Below are 25,703 nucleotides of genomic sequence, written 5' to 3'. Positions count from 1 at the left end.
TCGAGTCCAAGTCAAGTGACTCGAGTCAACAACTCTGTCATATTAGCCACAACTTACCTCTTCCCAAAGAGAGGAAAAAAGAGGACAATTGTGTATAAAGTGAGGAAAATCCCTATTTTTGCCGCCGATACATGACTACACCACTGGACCTGAGTAAGTCCACACAACAACCAGGTCCACATAGCGTCTTTGCTGGAGCGTGAGGACATCAGACTCGTGTCCAAACAAGCAATGCCCGCCTATCGCCAAGGCTAACTGTGTTATATTCACTGTACTTGACCCTTGCGCTTTACCCCATGACTTGCGTATTACAAAGACCAAGTACAAGCCGCAGACTCAAAGCGCTTGACCCTCTTGCACTCAGATTTTTTGCAGAGTACAGTGTGCTACATGTACTACTACTAGAACCACTCAATCACAGGTAAGTTTGCTCTGAATTCTTTTTAGGCCTGTATATGCACATACCACGGGCATCGATCCGTCAGGGTCGGTAGTTAATACCCTTGTTCCCCGGTTATTTCCCCTCGCACTTCTCGTCCCCAAACTAATCAAAAACAATCTGATATAAGCGAACGAGAACGTGCCTGTTCTGCGTCTCTGCCGTTACAATGTTTAGAACCAAAGCAGTACTAGTAGGCCTACAGTTCTTGTTAAAACCTACTTATTTTTCTGAACAAGTTGATTCAAAGGGAAACCAATCGCTTGTAGTGTTAACAGTGTTAACAGTGGACAAGATTATGTTTGAGTTTATTGTAAAACTTCCCTCATGGTTGTACCAGTTATGCGATTGTTTTCCCCAGATATTGCTCAGGCTGAGTTTGAGCGTCATCTGTTCACAATGGTGTTGACGGTTTACGGACATCAACTATCCGAGCCTTCTCGCAGTGTCTATCTGTTCTGTAAGGTTGCGAAAATTCCTCACACGACGATCAATGTTGACTTGTTGCACGGTATGTATTAGAATAACATTGCCCTCTGCTGCTACATCATAATTTCGCCAATGATATGCTTTTTTTCCAAATCGACGTGGCATATGTTCTCGGAAGGCATGCACTTCCCGACATGCCGTATTGTGCTATACGCTAAAGTAATTCCCGACAATAGAGAGCTGCATGGAATGCCCTCACAGAGGACAGGTCTTTGTTCCTGTCTGATACGCTTGAGTACACCCTTTAGTATTTCATTGTTATTAAATCTGAATAGCAAACATGTCCTCTATGAGGGCGCTCCATACAGCCCTTCTATTCATCTGACTTGTAGGTCCGGTACGTTACAGACAAACAGAACTTGACGCCCGGGAACAATGTGACAGTCTTGAGATGCAGTGCGTGTACCAGGATCCTTGTGTGGAAGAGAAAACAAAGCGTACAATAGGAATAAAGGATCCCACAAATAATAAACTGCCCCCAACAGGTAAACGCTGGGGAGTTTGGAAGATGAATAGAACAAACGAGGGACAAAAGAAGAACCTTAAAATCTACATATATGGATGAGTGCTCGCGCATTTTGTGTCATGGCAACAAGCAACCGAACACCATGGGAAAAGAGAGTGAATTTATCAAGATCGCATGGCTTATGGTGAAATCAGAGACGAAAGGCAAATTGTGAAGTAAGAGTTCCATATCTGCTGACATGGCTTATTTTCCCTTACAATGGTTTATAAGCCATCAGAAGGTGGTAACATGTTCTGAAAAGTATACTTTAGCAGTGGAAAGGAAAACACGTTTAAGATCAGTCTCACAAGGTTTTCACACGGGATGTCAAGTGATGCCCGTGTATAGAACTCTTTCCCATTGTGGAAATGTAAACATTCACGAGCTATATCGGGTACCGTATTCTCGAAGATGTTTCATGTAGCTGAATTACTTTATCTATAGGAACCAAACTAACTTTAAAGCTGATGTTGACTTCCACTGTTATACTCGGCAATGTCAATAAGTCTGTGTAGTGTAGGTGCAATACGGTGCTATAGAAGATACTTAAGCGCAAATAAAGAGGAACCATGAAGTTTATAGGTTGGCCGCTCCAACTGCACCTCTAAACACCTCGTGTGACAGTGACGATAAGGTCCTTCCGGGGGGCAATCCACCAAGCGACAGTGCGAGAGAAAAAGAATATTGGCTGTTTCTTTCAAAATGGCCTTAAACTACTGACAAATATATTAAAATGTGTCGGTCGTTTTTTAGGCATTTCTAATGTACTTTTACTCCACATACTTCCTACTACAGAGGAACATAAACAAGAAGCCTACCTGGCGATCAATCCGTTAGCCGTAGTGCCCAGCATCGTGGATGATGACTTCAAACTGTCTGAATGGTATGTTGTACCTCTGCAGTCTCATTGTGAGGCTAGGTCTCTGTAACTTTCATGACATGCTGGCCATTGAATCCAGGTCCGTTTTCCAATACTCAACTTCGGCTCCGTCTCAGGCTTCACCTGTTTTTTAACTCGCTGACTTTGAACCTGTAAGCGCAGTAATCAGTCTAATAGTGCCACAGAACATTAAAATAAGATGCAGGAAAGCCAAAAATTACAGTAATTCAATGTAATTCAAACGCTTCAGGCCCACAATCGGGGACTGGTTTTTGGAACGAAGCCTGAGACGGAGACGAAGTTGAGTATTGGAAAACGGCCCAGACTTGTACGTCTACCTCTGCCAGTTGCGCAGCGAGGTTATTTTGATCGCATGGAGGCAGCATCAATGTACAGAATCAGATGATAATGAGCAGAAGCCTTCAAGGCAAGGCCGAGTGATTGGCACTAGAGCTTGAAGGCTTGAGACAAGTGCGGATTCGGAACTAAATTTCGAGGACCAACCCGACTTTTGTCAGGAGGGGGTATAAATTTTGGAACGGAGCTATCGTTTTGGGGATGAAATAGACCGAAAAAATACCTGCCTCTTATTTCATTTTTTAAATTGTTCTAATTGATATTGGCCAGTCCAACCAACCACCTTTAACGTACGGTCTTTGCTCAATTGAGACAATGTTGTGAACCTCGTGCTGAGCAGCAGTGGCCATATGGTTCCAGTGAATTTTAAGCCAGTCTACGGCCGGTTTTTCGTTTACAGTATGTCGATCTTGAAGTATCTGGCGCGCAAATACAAAGTGGCCGATCACTGGTACCCAGAAGACTTGAAGGTGCGGGCCAAAGTCGACCAGTATTTAGACTGGCAGCACACTGGTGTTCGTAAAACCAACATTGATTGTCTCATGGTACGTACACCATCGAACCCGATGAATTCTTGAATTAGACACAAAGCCTATAAGCACATTGATTAAAGTTTGTCCAATTGGAGACCAGTACAGAGTGTTGTCACAGAGTGCAAAAGCTCATTTGGCGACGTACCTGAAAAGTGCTGTTGAGGTTGCAAGTTCTATGATTGTATTAATACTTATTAAAAACTGAGTTCGATGCTTTCGAATTTCAGACGGTATATGTGATGATCAACATGTTATCGTTGAATCGATATTTCAAATCGCTGTGCTTGAAGTATAATGTGTTAAAACCACTTCGTGCCGGGGATATCGGTTTCGGGTTCGTTTTCTTCATACACAATGCCGGACTGCCCGAAATCGGACAAAAGAGCTTGGCCTTGTAACAAAAATCCGTACTCAGAACGAAAGACCGAGTTGCTGAGAATGTCCTACATTTTTTCAGTTTTCATTAGAGGAGAAAATCCGTCATTGTTCTGAAAGATTATACCACTGTTTGTGGCATTCAGCGTGAGCGGATTATCACCGTGGATAAAAGCGCTCTAGTGATGAGCGATACTATACCGCTGCACGCTAATATGGCCCCTATTGAAAACACATCAGCCATGCACCGTGCCAGTTTCGGGAACAAAAGAAAATTACAATAACACCGCACAATCTGGGCTCCTTTTACAAAGATGTGTCTGTCAGATTAGAGTAGCCACCAGACAGTCATTCGTGTGGGTGTAAACGTCCAGTAAATGAAGATATGAATTTTTAAAGAATTTTGAAAACAGAAAAATGAAAAATCACCGGGCCCAGCAGAATCAACATGGATTAATGAGCCCGGCGCAAAGTGGTTTTAAACTTCGCCATAGATCTATATCCTGTCAAGTTCAGTTGTACGTGTGCAAGTTTTTTAAACATGAAACCTAATCATTATCCAGCCACTGAACTTCTTGATTTTTGACAGCCTTATCTGTCTTGTCTTTTTAAAGCTATTCTTAGGCCCTTTGATGGGTGGAAAGCCGATCGACGAAGCCGAAATGGCCGAAAAGATCGAGATGTTCGACAAGTCTCTTGGAACTATCGAGAAAGTGTTTCTTGGGGACAAGAAGTATGTTGCTTCGAATGAAATCAGCATCGCCGACATTTGCTGTTTGTCCGAGGTAGGCCTACATATTGCAATTAATGCACCGGAGAGTGCAGTAGCGACTGGGGGCGCCGGGGGAGGGTTTGAGCAGGTTTTCAATTTGTTTCTCCATGAAAACTGAAGATAAAATATACACCTTGTGTCTTAAAGCATAGCTCTGTTAAATAGAATACTGCAGTGCGACCGGAAGTTAACGCGCAACTTCAGCGATCGTCCAATGGGAGCCTACAAACCGTGGCGCGTCCGCCTTTGTGTTCCATGCTTCCATGTAAACGGCGATCAATGCATGTAAATGCATGTGCAGTGGGCGTGGTTTAAACTGTAGTGACGTCACACTTACGAACCGGAGTGCCTTCTACACACATAATCTTGTGCGCATGACGTAGTCCCCTGTGGCGCAAGGGAGGAGGCTTGAGATCATGAGCTATTTTGTAAGGGTTAACTCCGTTCCGAGCTTTCACGCCCACCCGCCGACAAATCCTGGGCGCATTGCAAGGAGAGTAACATCGTATATACAGAAAAAAAGGGATTCTTTCATTTTAATGCAAGTTATTGAGAAATCTAGCCTATTAAAGTTTCATTTCAGATCAGTGCCTTTTCCTGTGAAATCCCTAGGACACCGATGATGACAAACCAGTATGGCCCCAAGAGTGTTCCGCGACCAGATTGAAGTTTATGCAAGCACCGAAATTTTATATGAACGTGCATTCGCGAATGGATCACCAGCTTATGTCATTTAGGAATTTGATGTTAGAAAGGGTGGATAGTTTTAAAAAGTACATCACTTTTCGTTTAAAATTTATTTTTGTAACGGACCGATCTCTACTCTAAGTAGGTTTTTATATTAACATGTCGGCCGGCAAGTTTTTGGTTCAAGCACGACTGTATAATATGGTTCGGGATTTTCCTACTCAAACCATTTACCATTTTTGCAGACACGAAATTAATTTACCGAAACTCGGGAATAGCCGCCCTTCCTCTGGCACCCTTCTACATTTATTTTCGTGTCCTTTTTCCCAGGTCATGCAGAGCGTCTCTCTCCTCCGAAGTCGCACCGATTTGCTGGCCAGCCACCCAAAGCTCGCTGCTTGGAAGGAGAGAGCTGTGGAGAAGCTCAATCCCGACTACGATGAGGTTTTCAAGCTTCTCTCTGAGTTTGCTGCCAATCCACAGACGGACCTCTTGTAATTCTGCAGGAAATACGCACTAGTGCTCCCCAATTTGGACTGTATTAAGCAAGTGTCTCTGTTCGACTCGACTCTCATATCCCAATCAGTGCATATGCCACTCCATAACAAAAAGGAAAAGGAAAGTCATGAATGCTTTTAATAAATAAAGAGCGAATGTTTGCAAAACCTAGGTTGCCTGCAAATGTAGTTTTTACACTTTAAAGTGATGTCATCCAATTTTTAATCCATTGCAACAAAGCTCCCCATTTTGTTCGCGACAGTTAGGCCTACGTAGCTTAAAAACAGTTATAACGATAGACATACAATTTAGTTTCACTGTTTTACCTTAGGTCTTGTGTTGTAACGTCAGCTGGTGCATTCTTTCACGAAAAAACATCCAAAGCCCTTATGAAAATAATTACACAATACTACATTGTATTCAAGATTACGAGACTACACAAATCACCGTGTTGCTGCATCGATAATCAGTTCCTCCTAAGTGAACAAGTTCTTCTCACGAAGGAGTAATTTGCATTTCTTAAGAAAAGATTTGTATCCATGTAAATTTAATTTGCACGTCGTTCAGGTGATCCTGGAAAATTACAGACATTGATTATAAAGCGATTAACTGCTCAAAATGTCACGTCAGTCTTCATTTGTGTCAAAAAAACCCGATTGTACTTGTCAACTGACTCATCTGAAAATTGACGTGTAAAGGGTTGTTTGTTAGTGTTTTCGTTTATCATCCCAAAATATTTTTGCTACTTTCTAAACTCAGCCATCTTTCTGAGCTGCTTTCTCAGAGTGCATTTGCGGGTCGTGGGCCACTGCATTGTGGTTGACGCGTCATAATTATTTGGATTATGTCTCATCATAAGGGCATAATTATTCAACGTAGTCTCTATCTTCATGCACATAAGCACATTTCTTAGTAGTTCAAGCTCGTAATTGATTTCTTCCGTATACATGCATATACATATGAATCAGCGGTTAGCCGCTTTTTTGGGAAGCAACTAACATTCATATCTTAGAGAGATATTATTGGAGAGAAGTACTGTCTCAATGAAGCTCTTATAGTTTGATCCACTCTCCTTGGCTGAACGGAGAAATCGTCAACTCCTCAGTGTTGGCACAAAACTTTTAAATTTTCACCGTGACAGACCTTTGCTTTTTATCTTTTGCATGTCTAATGGCCCTCATGTAGGCCTATAAATGTATTTTAAAGCGTATATTTCTTTTTTTGGAAGTGACCCTTTCAGCTGTTTGTGTTTGGCAATCTTTGTTTTTGTAAACCAATAGATACAATGCAGTATCTCCCGGGGATCTTCGACATTATGAATAGCTTAAACAATAATGCTCGATGAATGAGTTGCCATATTTGCCGATGTCTGGGTCTGATAGCTTTGTGGTAACAGGCAGATTCGTGGACGTTGATTCATCAAACAAAAAAATGCAGATCATGTGGGGTATTTAGAGTCGTAAAATTTCCATTCATCGTGAATAACAGCGTCAACAAGTCGTGCTTTTTTAGTGGATGTGCCATATTGCACGTATCGGACCAGCCCGGTACTGGGCCAACAATAACGAGGAAACATATAGTTGACAATACCCCGTTGACCCATTCTGACGACTTCATAGCTCGAAAATGCTTGACAAAGTTCCCACTGCTCAAAGTTCAAGGGTGCAGCTTGTACATGTACGCTGCGCTAGCGCCCTGCACATTTGCAGGCGCAGTCACAGAAGCATTCGTAGTGATCGAGAAAATAACATGGCGCCATGTGTGCACATTCAAGTTACGTCACGTAATGCAGACAGGCCTTTGTTCAAGTGCCTTTGATAAATCACTTTTGCAGTTATTGGGGTCTAATTTTATTCAATATTCCGTTCGGGGTTTTTCCTTGAATGTTCCCCTTTTGCTTGCCACAATAATTCAGACGACTTTAGAAGTGTTTTTTCCTAAGAGTGAGACAATGTGCTGACCTGGGCAAGTCCGTATAAAGTATTGAAACTGCACTTTGTAAACAGCTTCAGTTCTTTGGACCAAAACGTATCAAAGCATGCACGAATCGCGAACACAGACTAGTTTGTTCTGTTTGGCCCCTGAGGATACACCCCCATAACTGGCATTCTTGACCTTTACCAGGCACGAACATAGATCTAGAGTTGAAAGACGTGTATATGTACATGTAGGCCTGCATGTACTGAACACGTACATCGATGCACTTCCTGATAAAAAGGGGGGGGGTAGGTAGCCCGGCTGAGGTTGTTCACAAGGACCATGGAGGTAGATTCTACGTCCATGACAAGGACCAACCGTGTCACCGTCCATCTTTTTCGTCTCCTTATTATTAAGTTTTTTGTTACAATATATAAAACCTTTTCAACATCCAATGAAAGCGGACAGTTTGAAGCATCATTGCCGTAGGTTGCTTACATAAAAGAAATATGCCATCCCAGACCATACTCTTGAAACCCTTCTTGTTTGTATGGCGAAAGTTGCTTGAGAAGCTAAAGACCACCAATGTGACTTACAATAAAAAAACCTTCAGATACCACTTCCCCCTCCCCACACAACCGTCTCTATCATGTGACCTATGCCACCTCACAGCCCTCATGTTGCCTTCCAGCTGAGCTTGAGGCTGAGGCAATTGGTCACAACTTGCCTCAGAAAAACATATACGTATAACCGCAAATGGGAATGCGTCTGCGGCGGACCAGCCCAGACCAAAGATCCTATAAATACAAAAATAATTATTTACTGGGAGTTTCTAGCATTGACACTCTCTCACATTTAGGAGCATGACCAAAGCCATGTTCCCTGCAAATTAATAGCAGAGAAATGCAGAGAGAATGGTTCTACGCTCTTCGAGACCCCCACCCCAAGAGAACCCCCCCCCCTGGTGTTTATTCGCAGTGCACGGGGAAGCTCCAGGTCAAACAAAAAGTAAAACTTCATGTAAATTGGCTACCTGCAGGAGTTATTGCATAAGAAAAAATAGACGGATGAGGGCGTCCTTTACTTACACAGGCACGGTTCCCTTAAACGACCATACATGCCCCCTACGGTTTCTTTTTTAATTAAAAAACAGTTGTGAAATCAACTAGAATACATTTGTCAGTCATTTGTGGAAATATGTTGAAATTTATTCGTAAATACATTGACATTTTCAGGCAAACATCAAAGCAAAACATTCTCACGGAACTGCCTGTGCAATGACTTCGCGTAATGTGTAGCGCAATGGCAGTTGAAGTTAGCAGCACCGTCCCAAAGCTACCATGGTTAAATTTAGGCAAGTGCCTATACGGACGTCATCAGCCAGGGTCCAACATGTGTTGCACCATGTAGGCTGTTTGGACGGGAAGCTGACACTGTGACAGCGAGCGCGCGCCAAGCGAGTCTGTTAGGTTCCGCTCCGTGCCCGTTCCATCCAGCATGCGGTCCGCTTCGGAGTTGTAGAGTCCCGCTGAAGAGGCAACATTCATGTGTTGCTGCGGACTTGCATGAGTAACAGTACCCCGTAAGTATAGCGACTTACTGTGGAATCAGTCCTCATTAGCTCAAGTTGAGGTATCACTGGAAATAATTGTCTGAGGAGCGCGATTCACGGGCTTCAAACCCTTGTAGAACATTTCATGTAGCCGCAATTGCATTTTATACCTGTAAAGGGACCAAGGCATAACGTTACATGGGAACGAGATCCGTTTAGGGCTCATATCCTGACCGTCTGGTGATGTGACGGATGCATGTGGCGCCCGTTGAAGTGTACTGAATTAAAGTGTGCCAACCTAAGTTCAGTGATTCTTGTGCCCAACTGTCTCCAACCCTTTCCCCTTGGCCTCCCCGAGGCTGAGGGCGCGCTAGTGGTATTCTGTTGTAGACAGTTTACCGCCCGCCACTGCGTTGCTCCTCCACTTCACCTGGCTGTAGACTGCCCCCAAACGGGCCTGGATGCTTCAGAATGAACCATACGCTGATGTCGACCGACAACAACTCCGGGACGCTGTCGGCACGACCTGCCACAATATTGTCCCGCGATTCGACGTATCTCTGATATCATCAGTCTCTTCACTTAGTGGAATTTTGCCCAGACCTCAATCACGGGCAGGCACAAAATCCAGATTTTCATACTCAAAAAGCAACAAGCAATCTAATGATCGATGATAAGGTTTGAAGCCTTTGCCTACCCCTGGTGTTCTTTATGTCAGAAAGAATGACAAAGAGGGAAAATTAAGAAAAACAGAAAAGAAAACAAAAATGCCTGAATCCTTGTTTCCTCACAATTTTACACACAACGTAAACTCGTGTGTCTTTCATATCCTCTATGGTCAATAGATGGCAGTTTGTTTTTTGACTTGATCAAAAGAGGGCAGTATTACTCAAAAACAATAGCCCATTATTTCTCTACCTCGTTAAAAAGTCAAAATGGCGCACAGCCTTCGTCTTGCTGATCGTGCGCTGAATCTTGGTTTGTGGAGAAAAAAAAGGTATTTTGTGCAAGTTTGTTGCCATTTTATAAAAGAGGAGATTTCAATCGACCTGTAGGAGTGATTTGAAACTGATAATTTGTTGGGGCAGAGCAGCATTCGCCGGTGAGAAAAAAAGTCAGTTTTGTCTGTCACCATAAAAGGAAATGTCTCGACTATCAATATTGTGGTGCCTCTTATCTAGCTACCAGTAGATTTGACCTACCTTTTATACTTGACAATCTGGTGATATATTCATAACACTTTCAGTCGAATACTGTCATACATGGAATTACACTCGGTCACGGTGGATTATGCATTCGACCTCTCTAGCTCTAAGTTAGTCATCCAATATAAACCTGTGGTTTATTCGCATTTTAAACGGCCCCAGTTGTGACAATAAATTTTCTTGAATTACCTGTGGCTTAATTCTGTCAAAATCTTATCAATCTTAAATACATGTATATGCTCTTTCCGATCCAATACAGAAGCCCCCTGGGCCTTAACACTGCTTTTTAATGCTTAGCCTGTTAATCGCTGAGATGCTGTCGCCGCTGTGCACATGTCTCACGTGAATGCGAATATCCCCCCCCCCCCCCCAGATATTGTCCAGGCCCGGGTTTGACCCTTTTATGTTCGCCATGGCGTTGACGGTTTACGGGCATCGTGTATCCCAGCCATCTCGCAGTGTGTACCTGTTTTGCAGGGTAAATAAGATTCCCTTTACGGAGAAAACTGTCGAGCTGTTCCAAGGTATGTGACCATAGCAGTGCCCAATGTTGGCACATCGTAGTTTAGTCATGCATACTGTTGACTTGGGCCCTTTTCCAATACCCGACTTGGGCTACGTCTCCGATTGTGAACCTGAGGCGTTTAAATTAAATTGGATTACTGTAATTTCTGGCTCTCTTGCATCTTATTTGATGTTTTATGGCACTATTAAACTAATTACTGCGCTTACAGCTTCAACGTCAGCTAGTTAAAAAACAGTTGAAGCCTGAGACGGAGCCGAAGTTGAGTATTGGAAAACGGCATATGTTTTTTTCAGAATACATGCACTTCTTATTGTAACATGATGACCCGCACGTGTTGAAATCCGTTTTCAATTCATGTGGTCTGGATTACAATTTTCTGCACAAACCTAGAGAGGAAGTGATTCAGCGAAATAACCATCAGTTTCTACCTCATTACATATCGAAAATCAACTCATAGCCATTTCACAGTGTCAAATCATGGGGGTGATTTGCAGTGCAGCTCATGATGAATTCAAAAATCACTGATGTTGAAGTCGCTGAAAAGATACTATTTCGGAGAACCCAGGGATTCTATGGACACCAGTTTTACCCTGACTGTGACTGTAATTGTCAATGAGGTAATATCCCGTAAGGATCAGGACATTGAAGCGCATTCTTTTAACGTCGACGGATCAAATTTATTTTCTATATATTTTTTTAGCCTGGGGACGGCGACGGAGGCAATGTTTTCCTTTTATATCCATGTACGTGAACATCTATCAGTATCACAGGTTTTGTAACGTGTCTTACAGAAAAGACATCCGTCTGTGAATCATAAGCGAGTGTACATGAAGAAAAATGGATGTTTTACTGGTTCGCTTTCCTGCGTATTCCTTTGCTTTTGTACTAACAGCCACTGATAGGCAAATATATGAGCTATCCAGAACAGCAACGCAAAGCAGAGGCCGTGTTTGTGTCACACGGCTCTGGATCATGATCAGTGATCCGTCATTGGTTAACGGACACCAAAACCTGCTTAATGAATGGTGCGAACCAGCGTTAGGATCACTGATCGAGATCTAGGTCTGTGTGACACAAACAGGCCCTCGAGCTTATCATTTACAGGTAGATGTATTCCACTGACAGCGTATTGAAAGGCGTCTTCTAATCACGCGCTTATCGTTATCATGCAGGTGAACATAAACAAGACGCCTACCTGGCGATCAATCCGTTAGCTGTAGTGCCCAGCATCGTAGATGATGACTTCAAACTGTCCGAAGGGTAATTAACTATTCGGGTTTTGTGGCACGCTGAGCATGGACTCCAGGTGTCTATATGTAATTGCTTCATAGTGCCCCCCCTAAATAAATACGCACAAAATGGAAGATGAGTGTTGAAAACTATATATGTGCTATGGCGGCCGGAACTCTTCTTGGTGGACACTGTATAGCGGCATGGGCGTTCCAGGGATTGTTTATTTTGGGGAGGGTAGCCACTTTTTCAAGGGAGAAACGTTTCCCCGTGAGGTCAATATTGCGTCCCTTTTTACTATTTGAAGTTTTGTCTCTTTTCGTCCTTTTCTACATACCATATCTTTCAGAGAAGTTAAGCAAAGGCGTCCCCCTCCCCCGGAGACGCTCATGTACAGCGAAAAGTATAAGAAATGGGAAGCAATTCTCATGGCGGAACGATGACTCATATATGCTTGGGAAAAAAATGACTAAACGACTCAGCCATGAAAATCGTGGTAGCCGTGACAATGTTACCGGGTTCTCTAAAGAAGAAACAGTGAAAAGAAAAAATAAGAAAATCCTAAAACGTGAGAGAAAATGTCCAAGGCATGTAGTTTGGACCCCATGAGCCCGAACTGGATCAAGAGATGGCGCAATTTTCTAAGCAACAAGGTCTCCATTGGTCCGAACTGAACTTCGCTGGTTCACGGATGACTAGGAAATGCACGAGTACGGTCGCATCGCTACCGACAACATGAACACCCCCGACCAATATTGCTTCTTTTAGCCGATGAGGGGATGCTTCTGCTCATGTCAATTTATTGCCATGCCCAATTGTTACACCTGCATGCATAATCAAATTTATTAGTAAAAAACCATTTGGGTCATTCATTGTGTGCATGAGAGATAATACAAGCCTTTAGCCTATGTACAAAGACTCTTTGTTCTCGTTTTAGGACACGAGATTGGCTTTTCCGTTCCATTGCGATGTTTACGTCAGTGACTAATTGATACCCTGAAATTAGTTCGGTCGATTGTAGGCCCATGTCATGACATGAAAAGGGATTAATTTTTGTGTATCTTAAAAAAGAACATGAAATTTGCAACGATTTTGCAAATCCTAGTTAAATGTGGAAGAGAAGACGGTGAGTGGACATTGATGTTAGACATGTATTGGATTTCAGAAAACCTTTTAATCGATAATCGCTGGATGGAGAAAGGGGGATTAGCCCGTGAATATGTTGTTAATGCATCGCTACTAAGAAACATGTGAATGTCCGCGTAGTAGACACGTCACGGAGTGCTCGTTCGCGTCAGTTCAACTTGCACCCAGAATCAGTTTGTGCAGCCTAACACGATTTTTGTAGTTTGTTATCAGTCACTGCGGTGGTACCAGTGAATTTAAGCCCGTCTCCGGTTGGTGTCTCGTTTGCAGTACGGCGATCTTGAAGTATCTGGCACGTAGATACAAAGTGGCCGATCACTGGTACCCAGAAGACTTGAAGGCTCGCGCCAAAATCGACCAGTATTTGGACTGGCAGCACACTGGTATCCGGAAAGAGAGTATTGAAGCTGGCCTGGTGCGTACACTATCAAGCTTGTCAGTTTGAAGGGCATGAAACCTTAATTACTTTGGTTAAAGTCCTCAAACGTGGACACTACCGCCTTGGGACTCCGATGGCGGAGTGTTCGAAGTGTTCTGGAGGTCGCACGTTCAACTCCTATACCAAATTATTACAATTACTTGTACTCAACATTTTTCTGCAAAATACAGATTGCCATCGGCGATATCCATCATCAAATCGGTTTTCAAACCATGTTTTCAAACCACCCAACGAAACATCTACTTGAAGTTTTCACTATTGTAGTTCAGCTGCTGTGTGTTTGTGTCTTAGTTGCAAAAGCCATCATCCGGGCTACTTTGTTGCATCTCTCGTCTTTTTCCAAGATCTTGCATTCGCTCAAGACAACTGGAAATCCTACCTACGTAACCCAGCTGGCACAAAGTATTGAGACGATCGGCACGACTTTGGAAACTATCGAGAAGGTGTTTCTTGGAGACAAGAAGTATATTGCTTCGGATGAAATCAGCATTGCGGACATATGCTGCTTGAACGAGGTGCTCTTTGTATAGCCGTTAAGTGTGTTCATTCGTCTAGATTTTTGCAGACAGAAAAAATACCCGTCATTATAACGATTCCCTCTTTTTTCCTGTCAGGTCATGCAAATCACTTGGTTCCTTCGAAGTCGGACCGATTTGCTCGCCGGACACCCAAAGCTACTTGCTTGGAAGGAGCGAGTTAAGGAACAACTCAACCCTGATTTCGACGAATTGTCTGAGTTTGTTGTTGAGTTTACAGCCGAAAAGCAGAAGTAATTCTTAAAGGACACACCTGTCTTCTTCTCGAAATTCGATGATTATTCCTTTATTTTCCACTGCCTTGCCCAACTCAGTTCATTTACGATTCAGAATCATCGGTAAAACAATGGTTCATAACATTAATATGATGGCGAATGTCAAAAAGATTTACAATACTAGCACTTTTTAAATCCCAAATGCTCTCACTGCTTATGATGCGGTGCATCAACCTTTTCATCCATTTTGTTCGCGAGAAGCAAATACATGTACATGCATCAGGCGTACTAAAAAAGCTGTTTTTCTCGACAGAGTCCATGTTTTTGGACACTTTCTGCTGACCCTGTTTTATTTAATGCGTCTAGAAACAGAGCAGCTAATTGTACAAAAAATCATTGGCTGAACAACTCAAGTAACAATTATGTGTCTTAGAGTCGAGCCAATTTCAATACATGTACATGTTTTCATAATTTCTTGCACGTTCGTTGCTGCAAACTTAACTCTAAACTGAGCTGGAAATTGTCCAAAATGAGTGATTTTGTCTGGTGCCTATGGATATTCACAACAGCTTGTCGTTGGCCCAAAAGCAAAGCCGTAGTTTTCTAAGTAACCGATTCATAAATGGCATTACCTGGCTACTTCCAATATGGACGCGTGGGCCTACGCCCTCCCTAGGGGATAAACGCGTGCAAACACAGCTTGCTTCTTACACGTAGATTTAGGTATAGACAGTAAGATAAGTCGCCAAGTTACTGCAAAAATAAATACGTGTGCATTTGTAGCTCTTTTTAAAACATAAAGCTCTTCAGATGAAGGTGCGCCTGCATCCTTTTCTGAATACACGTATACAGAATTGTGTCGACGAACTAATGATCTTTAAAAATCAGTAGTTAAATAACCAGACTGCATACAAATAAATATGACAGGAGTCCCAAGTTGGGTCTACGAATGACCTCATGTGTTTGTCAGCCCAGTCATGTGCAAACTGACTCGCCACAGTTTCCTGGAGAGTTTATCATCTCGAGCCATTGATGCCACTTTCTGAACCCGGCACCCTTTGAAATATTTCCCAGAGTGCTTCTCTAGGTCCTGGGCGACTGCACAGTGGATTGTAGTCTGAGCGCCCTCTGCCGTCGTCTTCAGGAAGAGGAAAGAGATGATGGGCGCAATGGCACGCAGCCACCAAGCCCAGTTGCGCTTGATATCCGTGTCGATGGAACCTAAGCGGAAGCGGGAAAAATGAAAGAAAACGGGACTCATCAGTAATATCATAGGACCCACAAACCCTATCTAAACCGTAAAAGAGGAACAAAACGATACTACCATAATGGAAACAGATAGCAAAAGGGCTTCAGCTACTTTTAATCATCAAGGAAAAAATGAATCGATACTCGATAAAAACAAGTTCGTCAAAGATGGTTGTACCAAACTAAACATACGGAGTCGTTTTGCTCTCGAAAAAAAGGATGTCACGTCTTTTCCCTTCTTTTCTTGTGTTGGCTGTGCCCACTGAGCTTAATCTTCACAGTTTGAGTGCTGCTAAAGGAATCAGGAAAACGCGCGCACTGTGTGATTTGGTGACATATCGGCCGATAATCTCGAAACCTACCAGGGTGCAGAGCAAAAGCAGATACATCAGTGCCCTCCATGGTCTTGGCAAGTTCATGGGTGAACAGCAGGTTGGCAAGCTTGCTCCTAGCGTACAACTTGACCCTCCCTTCGTTCGCACCCAGCTCCTCCCCGTCCAGGAACCCCAGGCGACCCAGCTGGTAGGCATCGGAGGACACGGTGATGACACGGCTCGGGGAACTACTTTTCAGCTTGGCCAGCAGCAGGTTGGTGAGTAGGAAGTGGCCCAGATGGTTCACACCGAAGCTGAGTTCGTATCCCTCCGCTGTTTTGGTGCTGCCGTCATTTATCACGCCTTTTAACAAAGCAAAGGACCGCTTGAAGGATTCACACAGAGTTGGTTTTATTTGGTTACTTTGGTACCTTTGTCTAAAAAAGACTTTATGCTTTATGTTATTGTAGTGATTTCTGAAAAAAAAAATGGTGGCTGTTGCATGCTCTTCAAGGAAAGCAAGTGGTGGGATTGATTATTTTAGAAAGAGAACGACTGTTGCAGTGTTGGAGAATATTAGAGAATGGCTGGCTGAATGTTCTTACCCGCGTTGTTGATAAGAATATCCAGCCTATCCTCCCTGTTGCAAAACTCCTGGGCGAACTCCTTCACTGATTCCAAGCTAGCCAGATCCAGACGCATGAAATGCACGTGGCTGTTGCCCGTCGTCTCCCGAATTTCCCGCTCAGCTATTAACCCTCTGGTTTCGGATCGGCAAGCCAGAATAATACGAGCCCCGCGATGGGCCAGGTCAATAGCTGTTTCCTTCCCGATTCCTGTGTTGGCACCTGCAGTTATATACACGTACATGTATATGCAAATTATGCACGGGTGACAGAAAACAAAATGGATCAGAAGGGCTCGACACCAGCTTTAACACATAGGCCTAGGCCTATTGTATAATTCGGGGTTCTGTGGGACCATTTGGTTACCGTTTTTGAACTCTAAACTTCGACTTCTTTCGTGGTTTTGCCTGTTTTTCATACCCTCTCGCCTTCATTTGAAGTTTCAAGCTCAATAAAAAGTCACATTTTGCAACAGCGACATAGCAAAAGTACTTCGTTATTAAACTTCGAACATCATGATTGCAAGCAGTTTGAAAGTCAGAGATGAAGCCCAACACGGCAACGAAGCCAAGGTGCTTAGACCCAGAAGATGCAAGCACATTCACAAAACATTAAAGTATTGGTGCACGGTAAGCTGAATCAAGTTATTTATTTAGCAGATAAGGAAAGACGTCTGCTGGTTTCCTTTACTCTAAAAACACCAGGGTCAGACTGACCCGGAATCTGGGTCCCATGGGGCGTGACCCTTTTCCGGGTTGAAATTAACCTACTTTTTGACCAAAGGGTCAAATATTACCCAAAGCAGGTCATTTTAACCTGGAAAAGGATCAGTCCCCATGGGACCCAGATTCCGAGTCAGTCTGACCCAAGTGTTTTTAGAGTGAATTCCACCTCAAGCTTCCGGGACTAAAATAATCTTAAATTCTTTATTTTGTGCATCATAAAACACACTTAGACTAGAAAGTAGTATCCATGACGATTTCAGAGAGTTTCCTGGAGAAAATAAGAGAGAATGGCCGTGGTTAAGTTTGTTCATTTTTAATGAGCTGCAAATGCTTTATGCAGCTATGACCATTTATGCGCATGCGTGAATAATTATGCAAGTCCATTGTCTGGGGACTAACATGGTTGACACTTGCACAGAATTAAGAATACTGGCTTTAAGGAACGCCTAATTAACTTGCCGTTGCGCAGAACTATACGAAATCATGAGCAATTTACATTTCAATCAGTTGATTTTATTGAAAGGTATGATGCAGAGCGACTGTCTGATGGATTCACAAACACTGGCTCGATTAATCGACTTGAACGAGTTTCCAAACATAGGAGTCGCCAAACTCTAACAAGCACATTAACACAGGGCGATATTTTCCAATCTCCTGTAAAGGTTTCCTTAAGTCTGCTTGTCCGAACTTGTTACAATGAAGAATGCGCAACTATGGAAACCGACCGAGCTGTAAAGCCAACAAAATCCACTCCCAAGCGGGTGTGTACCGGTTTCCATTCCGTCCCCAAATTTTTGGAGGCAATAAAACGGGTGTCGCCTTGCCAATGCCTCAGGCTTCTCCGCACTTTTCCTTCAAGTTCAACAAAGTGCAAGGTTGTGCTCCCCCATTGGTACTTTACACAAACTCCGGGCCTCGAGAGAAAAACAACAGCGGACAATGTTATTTCAGGAGCTGTAAACTGTAAGGGGAGACACTTGAGAGCGTACAATAATAGGGCTTTACAGCTTGGATAAATACTTCTTAAAACTCCCTCCAGAAGGTAACGGAGAACTCATTTTAGGGGCCAGTGTTTTCGATTCATAAATGATATATGATACTCGCTTCTTTTTTTGACGATAATTTTGGGTGGCGTGGCAGATTTAAAAATCAATAAAATGCAAGCTAGAGGCCTCCTCGGCCGCCATTCGCGACTCGGGCCGAGGTCCGGGCTTGCTTTTGGCTTTTTCATCGCTCGTTTCTTTGGACAGTTTTTTTTCCCAAATTACTTTCACATCTTCGGTTGGACCGCGAAGTGACACGTATACAATAGTTTTGGTGATCCAAAAAGTGACATGCCCTCCACAGGCCTGGAATTTGTACACACAACACAACTGTTCGTGTTGCAGCAACTATCGGCGATACGTACGTTTACCGACAACGTACCGTACACACATGTACATGTATGTATGAGTAGCATCCAAAGTTAACAAATACTCGACACGGCGGCGAATCTGGGTCTCCTGATATTCTGATTGAGCAGTAACTAAATGGTATGGGCGCATTGCTCAGGGGCGCAATAGGAAGTCTCCCCCCGCCAAATTTTGAGCGGGTTTTTAATATAGTAGAGGAGGCCTCGATTTAAGGTCAGAGGCGCAAGTCATAGGCCTACCCCTAGTTATACGTCGTTATTTCTCAGTGAGTGAATGCCTCTGAACATTTTCAAATTTGGAGTTCAACATTTTACGACCACAGCGTCGCGCAATATGTGACGGGGGAAATAGCCATTACAACTGATGAGAAGGTGTATAAATGAACGCGTTTAAACGTCGAAGTGGATAATTTCGGTGTCTTACTTTAGAGTGAAGACCCACCTTATCCGGGGGAGAGATTCCACTAAACATAAAAAGCCAATTCCTTCAATCCAACAGAGTTACATGCATTTCTTTTTGAACGAGTATTTTTCTCACTTGTCTGCTTCCTCAAAATGATTCGCTCTTTTGGTCAAAGTAGGTCATAATTTAGGCTTTGACAATATGCAACATTCATGCTCGCGCCCACTTCAAAACACCCTGGGAACACCCAACTTCGAAGTCTGTTAAATCTCTTCCGCATGGTCTGAGAGTGAAGACGCAGGTGCTACTTGTGGGTTGACAATCTAGACACTTTTACGGAAGAAAAATACACGAGAGAAACGCCGCCTGGTCTTGTGTTCAGTGATAGTATGTCAAGTCAGAAGTAGGGCGACAACCTTTGAAAATTTTAAGAGAGAAAGGGGAACATATTGGGCTACATGAGTGTATGGGCTCCGTAGGCAAAGGCTCAGTTCAAAAGAAATCAAATCGTGGGAAAAGACTGGCCACGTACATGTGTACGACCTTCGTGTCAACGCGCAATGAACTGCAACGCGCGAACACGTGTGGTGGGACGTGCCCAAATCCGACCCGAAGGAAAATTGGACGTGTAAGGTTCGAATCTCGTGACGACAGAGACGACTGAAGCAGGTGGACGTTCGGCTTGGTCCTCCTCATCTCAAGGGCATGAGGAACATGGCTGCAATGAACATTTTAAGCTATTAAGCAATTCAGAACAGATTTCTGCTGCCCGTCGAGAAGAGCGACATTTCGACATTCCGGCGCCAAATGTAAACGGAAAACATTTCTCAAGTGACGCAAAATTTTCTAGTTCGCAGAGGAGGTAGGGAAGCTATAAGCGCTCCTCGACCACACAGGGGCTACGGGTGGGGAGGTGATCAGTTCAGCGAGGGCTGAGAGAAATACGTCCTTTTCCTTCCTCCATGGTCCCAATGATGTTGGGATTTAGTGGATGCGCGTTCATGCAGTGAGACATTTTATCGGGGAGAGCGAACCCGCAAGGGCAAAGGAATGCCACTAAGTTCTGCCATCCTAGAAAGCCTGTTGGGAACGGATTAGGGTCAGATTTCACTCCCTGTTGTGTTAACAAATCTGCTAATCCCTGCCCTGGCGATCGACCCAAGTGTAGGCCCGCCCGGCAACGAGCGGCTCCACCATCCACGCAAAACACTCTAGGCTAGTCGAGGCCTTGGGGTTGCCTTGAAGGATATTCCCAAGCTGGACGGATGGCAAAAAGGACCCTACTGCGCAATTTGATCGGGTGTTTGAGGGGTATAGTTCTACAAATGTATCAAGCATGGCAACCAATGTCTATTCGCCCCGAGTGGGACTAGGAGAGGGCGCAATTTTCTTGGCAACAGAGGCTCCTTTGGTGCGAAATGCACTTCGCTGGTTCACGAACGACCACGAAATGATGGGTATTGTGGTCGCGTCGCTATCAACAAAAATGTACTCTCCCCAACCAGCAACATGGCTCATTAAACATGATGCTATAATTTGAAGCACAAAGGTTATATTTGTGAAAAGTTATCGAAAGCCAAATTTTAAGGTGGGCACAGTGGGGACCTTTCATAGAGCTGTGCCGCCAATTCTCACGAAACCCGGGCATCGTCTCACAGCGGGGACATCGACCAGGTCACAGCTGAAGGGTTTGAGAAGGGCGGGGGGAACAATTCGGAAAAATCACGCACGGGGAGTGCCGGCGCTCGGACGAGGCCCCCAGGCGCTGTGTGCGGCGAGGACTCCTCTATCGATTACAGGAACATCGGACCGCGCTCGCAGTCACGTAGCACGCAGGGGGAGATCCAAAGTGTTGTCTCGGTCTTGTGGAAGTCTTTCTAAAAGGTGTCTGAAGCACTTGGCAAGCACGGGCCATTTTCTTTTTTTTTTCATTTTCAACATGATTGCGTTAGACCTACGGTTCCCCTCTTGCCTTCTCGATCCTTATAGCCGGGTCAAGATTTCCTGTTTGCGTCTTTTGGGCAACAACAGAAAAAGAATTTCTCAATTTGTGGCACCGCTGAAGCTTGGATACTATTCAGCTGCGCTCAGGCCATTACATCAACAGAAACGATCCTATTTAACCTCTGGCGCTATCACAAGCGTAATGCTGCCGAAGAATCAAAATACATCGCTATAGGAATGATTGGCTCAAAACAATGCTTTTCTTACGCAAATATGAAAAATCATTCTTGTTTTAAACGTGTTTTACATTTATTTTTGGTATCGTCATAGAACAACCCTTCCAGCGAAGATATCACAAGTATTCGGCACTGGGGGCCTGTCTAGGTTTGGAGACCACCATGGTGTAAAATCGACACAGCAGCGTTTGCAGTCCACTGAACAAGAAGTTCCTAGGACCTGGCTCACGGCGGTTCACGCAGGCCTTTGGTACGACGCAAATTATTCCGAGAAGAAAAGACAATGTTATACGAAATACACGGTTCTTGGACCAGAGGATCTACGCTAAGCAAAGTAAATCTGGTCAGCAATATAATTTGCCTGTGTCACGCCTGTACACTGAACGCTATCGTTTCCTCGGTATGATGTGCATGACATCAAAGTAGGACACGTGCACACATCAATAAAGAAAATCCTCTATTAACTACAATTGCCTTTATCGTCATTGATGTGAAAATAAGACACAACAATATGATCATATTGCACCTTATTATTTATGGTCGATCATGATGTGAAACTTGATCGAACTATTTATCAGCATTGTTTACGGGATGTTATCAGCTTCTGTCGCGTTTTAGACAAAAGATCACTGCGACTTGCCCTATTCGAAAGGAACTCGCATAAACAGATTGGAACAAGGATAAGAGGGGTATTTTAAAGAACAGGTCGTCCTTGGACCGTATGCAAATGGATTGACCATGCCCATTGCTTGCTGTAATCATTAATTTTCATGATGCAAAATTTTCCAGCGGTGAAGCAAATAAGAAGTCGTTCTGAGGTGCACATCGGTCCTCTCAACTCGCAATAGAGGAAACACTCAGGGACCTAGGACAAAAAATAAATTCATGGAGCAAAATGCGTATTGGAATTTGGGTACATACCCTGTGAAGGCATTCCTAATTTTATTGTCAATATTTCATAAAGTAGTTTAAACTATCATGGCTATTTGTTCTTCGATCTCACGGTAAAGTGCTCGCAGCAAAGTACTCAAGTCCTTACTCATACTCGAGGCAAAGTATTCAAGTCCTTATTCATACTCAAGGCAAAGTCCTGTTCACAGTATCCAAGTCCTACTCGTAAACTATAGCGAAGTATTCAAGCCCTAGTCGTACTCTTTCTGGTGACTCCTAACTGACAAAGAACTTTTACTTGCACAGGGCTGAGTGAGGTCAACACAAGATCACTATAAACCACACCGTCGAAGTTATTAAATTCCTCTTAACCGTGAGCCGTATTGATAAACACACGTGATTGCCGATTTCTGTTCTATGTATCGCAAATTGCGCTGTTCAAACGTAAACAGGAAAAAGAAGTCCTTCCCCATAACACGGTTGCCCATCACACTTCTTCCACTTCTCATTGAACCACATCGCGAAATTAATCCCCGCAAATTTAGCTCACATTGCACAAACCGCGAACAGTGCCAGCTTTGTGACGTCACCGCCAGCCGACTGATAATCAAAACCACGGTGGAATTTTTCTCTCTAATCCCCGAAGTATCCAACCACGTTCCCACTCAGCAGAGGAACAAAGCAGCCCGCAGTTCCTGCGCAACAGAACGTGTAAATCGTGCCGCGTGTAATCGGCCCGTCCCCCTGGCCTGCGCATGTTTCCGGTGGAGCTGCGGCCACGATCGAAGCAGTGTCGCTTCTCTTCCGCTGTGCTAGAATTTCGGGTGGGGGATGGGGAATAACACACTCTCAGCGGCAAGAAATATTTACAGAACTTTCGGTCTCCTGGTTTGAAACCTCAATCTGTTTGTTTGAAAGCCATCCAATACAATGAGTATCTCTTCCTACCTCCATGATCGTATATAGCCACACATCAAAACAACTGTGATAGACGCACGTTATAGGCCTATCGTGGTGCCATAATTTTTTACAATCACCCATGAAAAACAATTCCTTTCGGGTCGTCTTTATTGTTTAATAATACATTGTATTATTCCCCGTAGAGTGCTTTTGCATCTATCTTGTAGTGAACGCTTCACACCGATATGGCGCTGGGAGGGTCCTTTCTTTAAGATTGCGGGCGATAGGTCCTGATTTGTGGAAGGAGAAATAACACCACAACCGGAAGAGTTAAGTGAAGCCATGGGTCCTTGCTCTATGGTGAAACCGTGGTGAAACCAAGGCCAAGGGGCAACCACTGTCAAATAACAATTGTTATGCTTGTGGGAGGAGGTAGGGACCCATTAATGACAAATTATAGAGGGCGCGAAATTAACGAGCGAATGATTAGAGAAGTATTGAGAACCGTTTGCGGTTTTGCTTTTTCAGTGTTCACTTTTTACTGTGATTTCTGCCTTGGTTGTTGGTGTGCTTTGTTTACTGTCTCACTATGCAGTGGATCTTTCGCCAAAGTCTCAGTACAGTTTTATTGGAAAGTGGATTTACCCATTTTGTAGGAAGAGGAATTGAGTGCACTATAACCCACTCTTGTGCGTTTCTAAAGTTTCGGGTTGGAAACCAAAATAATAGAGCAATTTATTCAAGGAGAATACTATAATAAATAAAAAAATACGACAAAAGGTCACCAAAACTGAAAATCGGTTCTGCTATTCAACTGTGTTTTCGTTAGGAATTCAATTTCTTTTTAATTCGTGGACAAACAAAGCCCTCTGTATCACAGCAGAAGTTGAGATGAGGACAAGTGTCAATTGTGACTGAACACACCACCCAATAAATCAAGTCATAAACGACTTAACACCCTCCAAATTATTTCCTAACTACCGACCGATTAGGCCACTAGCACTAATGACTCGTGGTTAAATCGTAGGGGCGAACACGGTCGGGGTGAGTCATTGGCACAGGTCGCACGGGCCCGACCGGGGGCTGTCATCGCGCTTTACCCAGGTCCGGCCGTGCCCGTCCATTTTGGCCGGCACAATCGACCCCGACGTTTCCGGGGCTAAACCAGTTTCCGCCGGCGGTGGTCTAGCCAGCCGTCGCCGCCCTCGCTCCCGCGTTAGAAATCAATGATTTCCCCCATAGATTAAATTTAATAAGAAGTGTAAATATTGAAAGTGTTGAACCCACAAGAAGTGGTGATACAACATTTTTGTCATCTGTAGCCACTGTTTAAAAATTCCCTGGTGGTTTAACCAGTGGGTGTGTTTTTATGCTGAAGAATGGTGCTTTCTCAGTAAAATATTGAAACCTCAGTAAAGACTTTCCATATATCTTAAGTCGAATAAAAGTTGACATCCCAAGCAATTTGCAGTGTTCCATTTAATTACTTTGTCAAATAAAGCCTGAAAAATTATGGAACAGTCCTGTTGTAGGCCTAGGCTATAACGATGTGAGCCAATACCTCATTCGGGTTTTTTTATAGAAAAAAAAGAACAATTAATTGAGAAGTCGTAAACATACCTGTAATGATGACTGTTTTACCATCCAGACGAGTCCTGCACGTACACCTATCAGCCACTTTGACGAAGTAGTAATAAAGGCTCACGCACATTGTCAGCGCCACAGACACACAGACCCCCAGAAAGAACCGGTGATACTGAGGCCCGTCCCACAACTTCCACTGACCCAGAGACACACTTGACAAGTCTGACATCTTTGGTTCTCCGATGCGTCCGTATCTAACTGTCGACGGGCTTTTTTCCAGTGGTTGTCAAAGCTGACGCGGGTTACACAGCAGCCTCTGTTTTTCACCTTGAAATGATGTAACTCCCACCAGGGACAAGTGCTCTGAGATGACTTAACGACTTTCTCACAGGTGTCTCACTGCGAGCTCCCAGTTTACGCGTGAGCCTAGACTGCGGCACTGCACAACGGTGTCTTTTTTATCAATGGATGTGACGTCATGGATGGTGATGTGTGACGTTGGATTCTAAGACGTCTTGATTGGTTCAGAGTGCACAAGCGATGCCATGATATCAAGCCGCAGTTTGGCAACAAGCCCCCGCATGCGTGCACAGGGCAACATTAATCATATGTCTCACATATCACGCGCGCAATGTTTAGTGGCACGTACGGTACACAGAATCGGCGGAAAAACAGGTATTTCCCAGCGTTCATGACTAAGTGATTTCTTGGCAGCAACACCGTTAGGCCTGCCATACACTGCATTCGTCTATGACCTCAGGCTGTTGCGTCGTCCACGCTAGAGCGAGGCCATCTAACTTCCCACTATTATTACGCCTCACCAAAATGTGAATCATCGTTTGAAAACATGCGATGACAAAGAGTGAATAAGAGTGTTTTCCCTGGAACAACACACGGAAGTTTTCCGAAAAAGTGGGGGTGTATTTACCTCTCGTTGTCACGATAGCCATGCACGTTGTTTACCTCAGTAACGACGGAGTGACGAAACTGAAAAGAACAAAGTTTCTGTGATGCAGCAAGCTTGAGATAGGTGTTTTCTCAGTCGAGTTGTGTATGCCAGGACATAGTTGTGTTCTACTAGTTGAGTAGTTGACTACCCAGTGTTAATGAAAATAATAGT

At 43.8% G+C, this 25,703-nt stretch overlaps 3 protein-coding genes across 5 annotated transcripts; 2 read left to right on the top strand and 1 right to left on the bottom strand.

The window, feature by feature from the left end:
* Positions 1-207: 207 nt before the first annotated feature.
* LOC110976586 (glutathione S-transferase theta-1-like) lies at positions 208-6,870 on the top strand. The gene is made up of 6 exons (XM_022229981.2): positions 208-421; positions 801-950; positions 2,229-2,316; positions 3,071-3,215; positions 4,193-4,363; positions 5,368-6,870. Exons 2-6 carry the CDS (start codon positions 839-841, stop codon positions 5,533-5,535), a joined length of 684 nt encoding a protein of 227 aa, XP_022085673.2. The 5' UTR covers positions 208-421; positions 801-838; the 3' UTR covers positions 5,536-6,870.
* Positions 6,871-8,823: 1,953 nt separating this feature from the next.
* Positions 8,824-15,235, top strand: LOC110976587 (glutathione S-transferase theta-1-like). Of its 3 annotated transcripts, none has more exons than XM_022229983.2 (6): positions 8,824-9,034; positions 10,583-10,733; positions 11,908-11,995; positions 13,382-13,526; positions 13,895-14,065; positions 14,165-15,235. In XM_022229983.2, the coding sequence occupies exons 2-6, from the start codon at positions 10,613-10,615 to the stop codon at positions 14,321-14,323; spliced, it is 684 nt and encodes a 227-aa protein (XP_022085675.2). In that variant the 5' UTR covers positions 8,824-9,034; positions 10,583-10,612; the 3' UTR covers positions 14,324-15,235. The 3 variants fall into 3 exon arrangements, with proteins under 3 accessions (XP_022085675.2, XP_022085676.2, XP_022085677.2); XM_022229984.2 differs by lacking the exon at positions 8,824-9,034 and adding an exon at positions 9,927-10,001; XM_022229985.2 differs by lacking the exon at positions 8,824-9,034 and adding an exon at positions 9,954-10,106.
* dhrs13 (dehydrogenase/reductase 13) lies at positions 14,343-25,303 on the bottom strand. Its single transcript, XM_022229980.2, has 4 exons — positions 24,620-25,303; positions 16,469-16,711; positions 15,912-16,226; positions 14,343-15,522 (listed from the first exon to the last, which is right to left on the bottom strand). Exons 1-4 carry the CDS (start codon positions 24,810-24,812, stop codon positions 15,257-15,259), a joined length of 1,017 nt encoding a protein of 338 aa, XP_022085672.1. The 5' UTR covers positions 24,813-25,303; the 3' UTR covers positions 14,343-15,256.
* Positions 25,304-25,703: the final 400 nt, after the last annotated feature.

Source organism: Acanthaster planci, linkage group LG09 (assembly GCF_054643075.1).
Source record: "Acanthaster planci isolate LZ-2023a linkage group LG09, COTS_SCS, whole genome shotgun sequence".
In the NCBI taxonomy this organism is placed as follows: Eukaryota; Metazoa; Echinodermata; class Asteroidea; order Valvatida; family Acanthasteridae; genus Acanthaster; species Acanthaster planci.
This window is presented reverse-complemented; position numbering and strand designations above follow the sequence as displayed.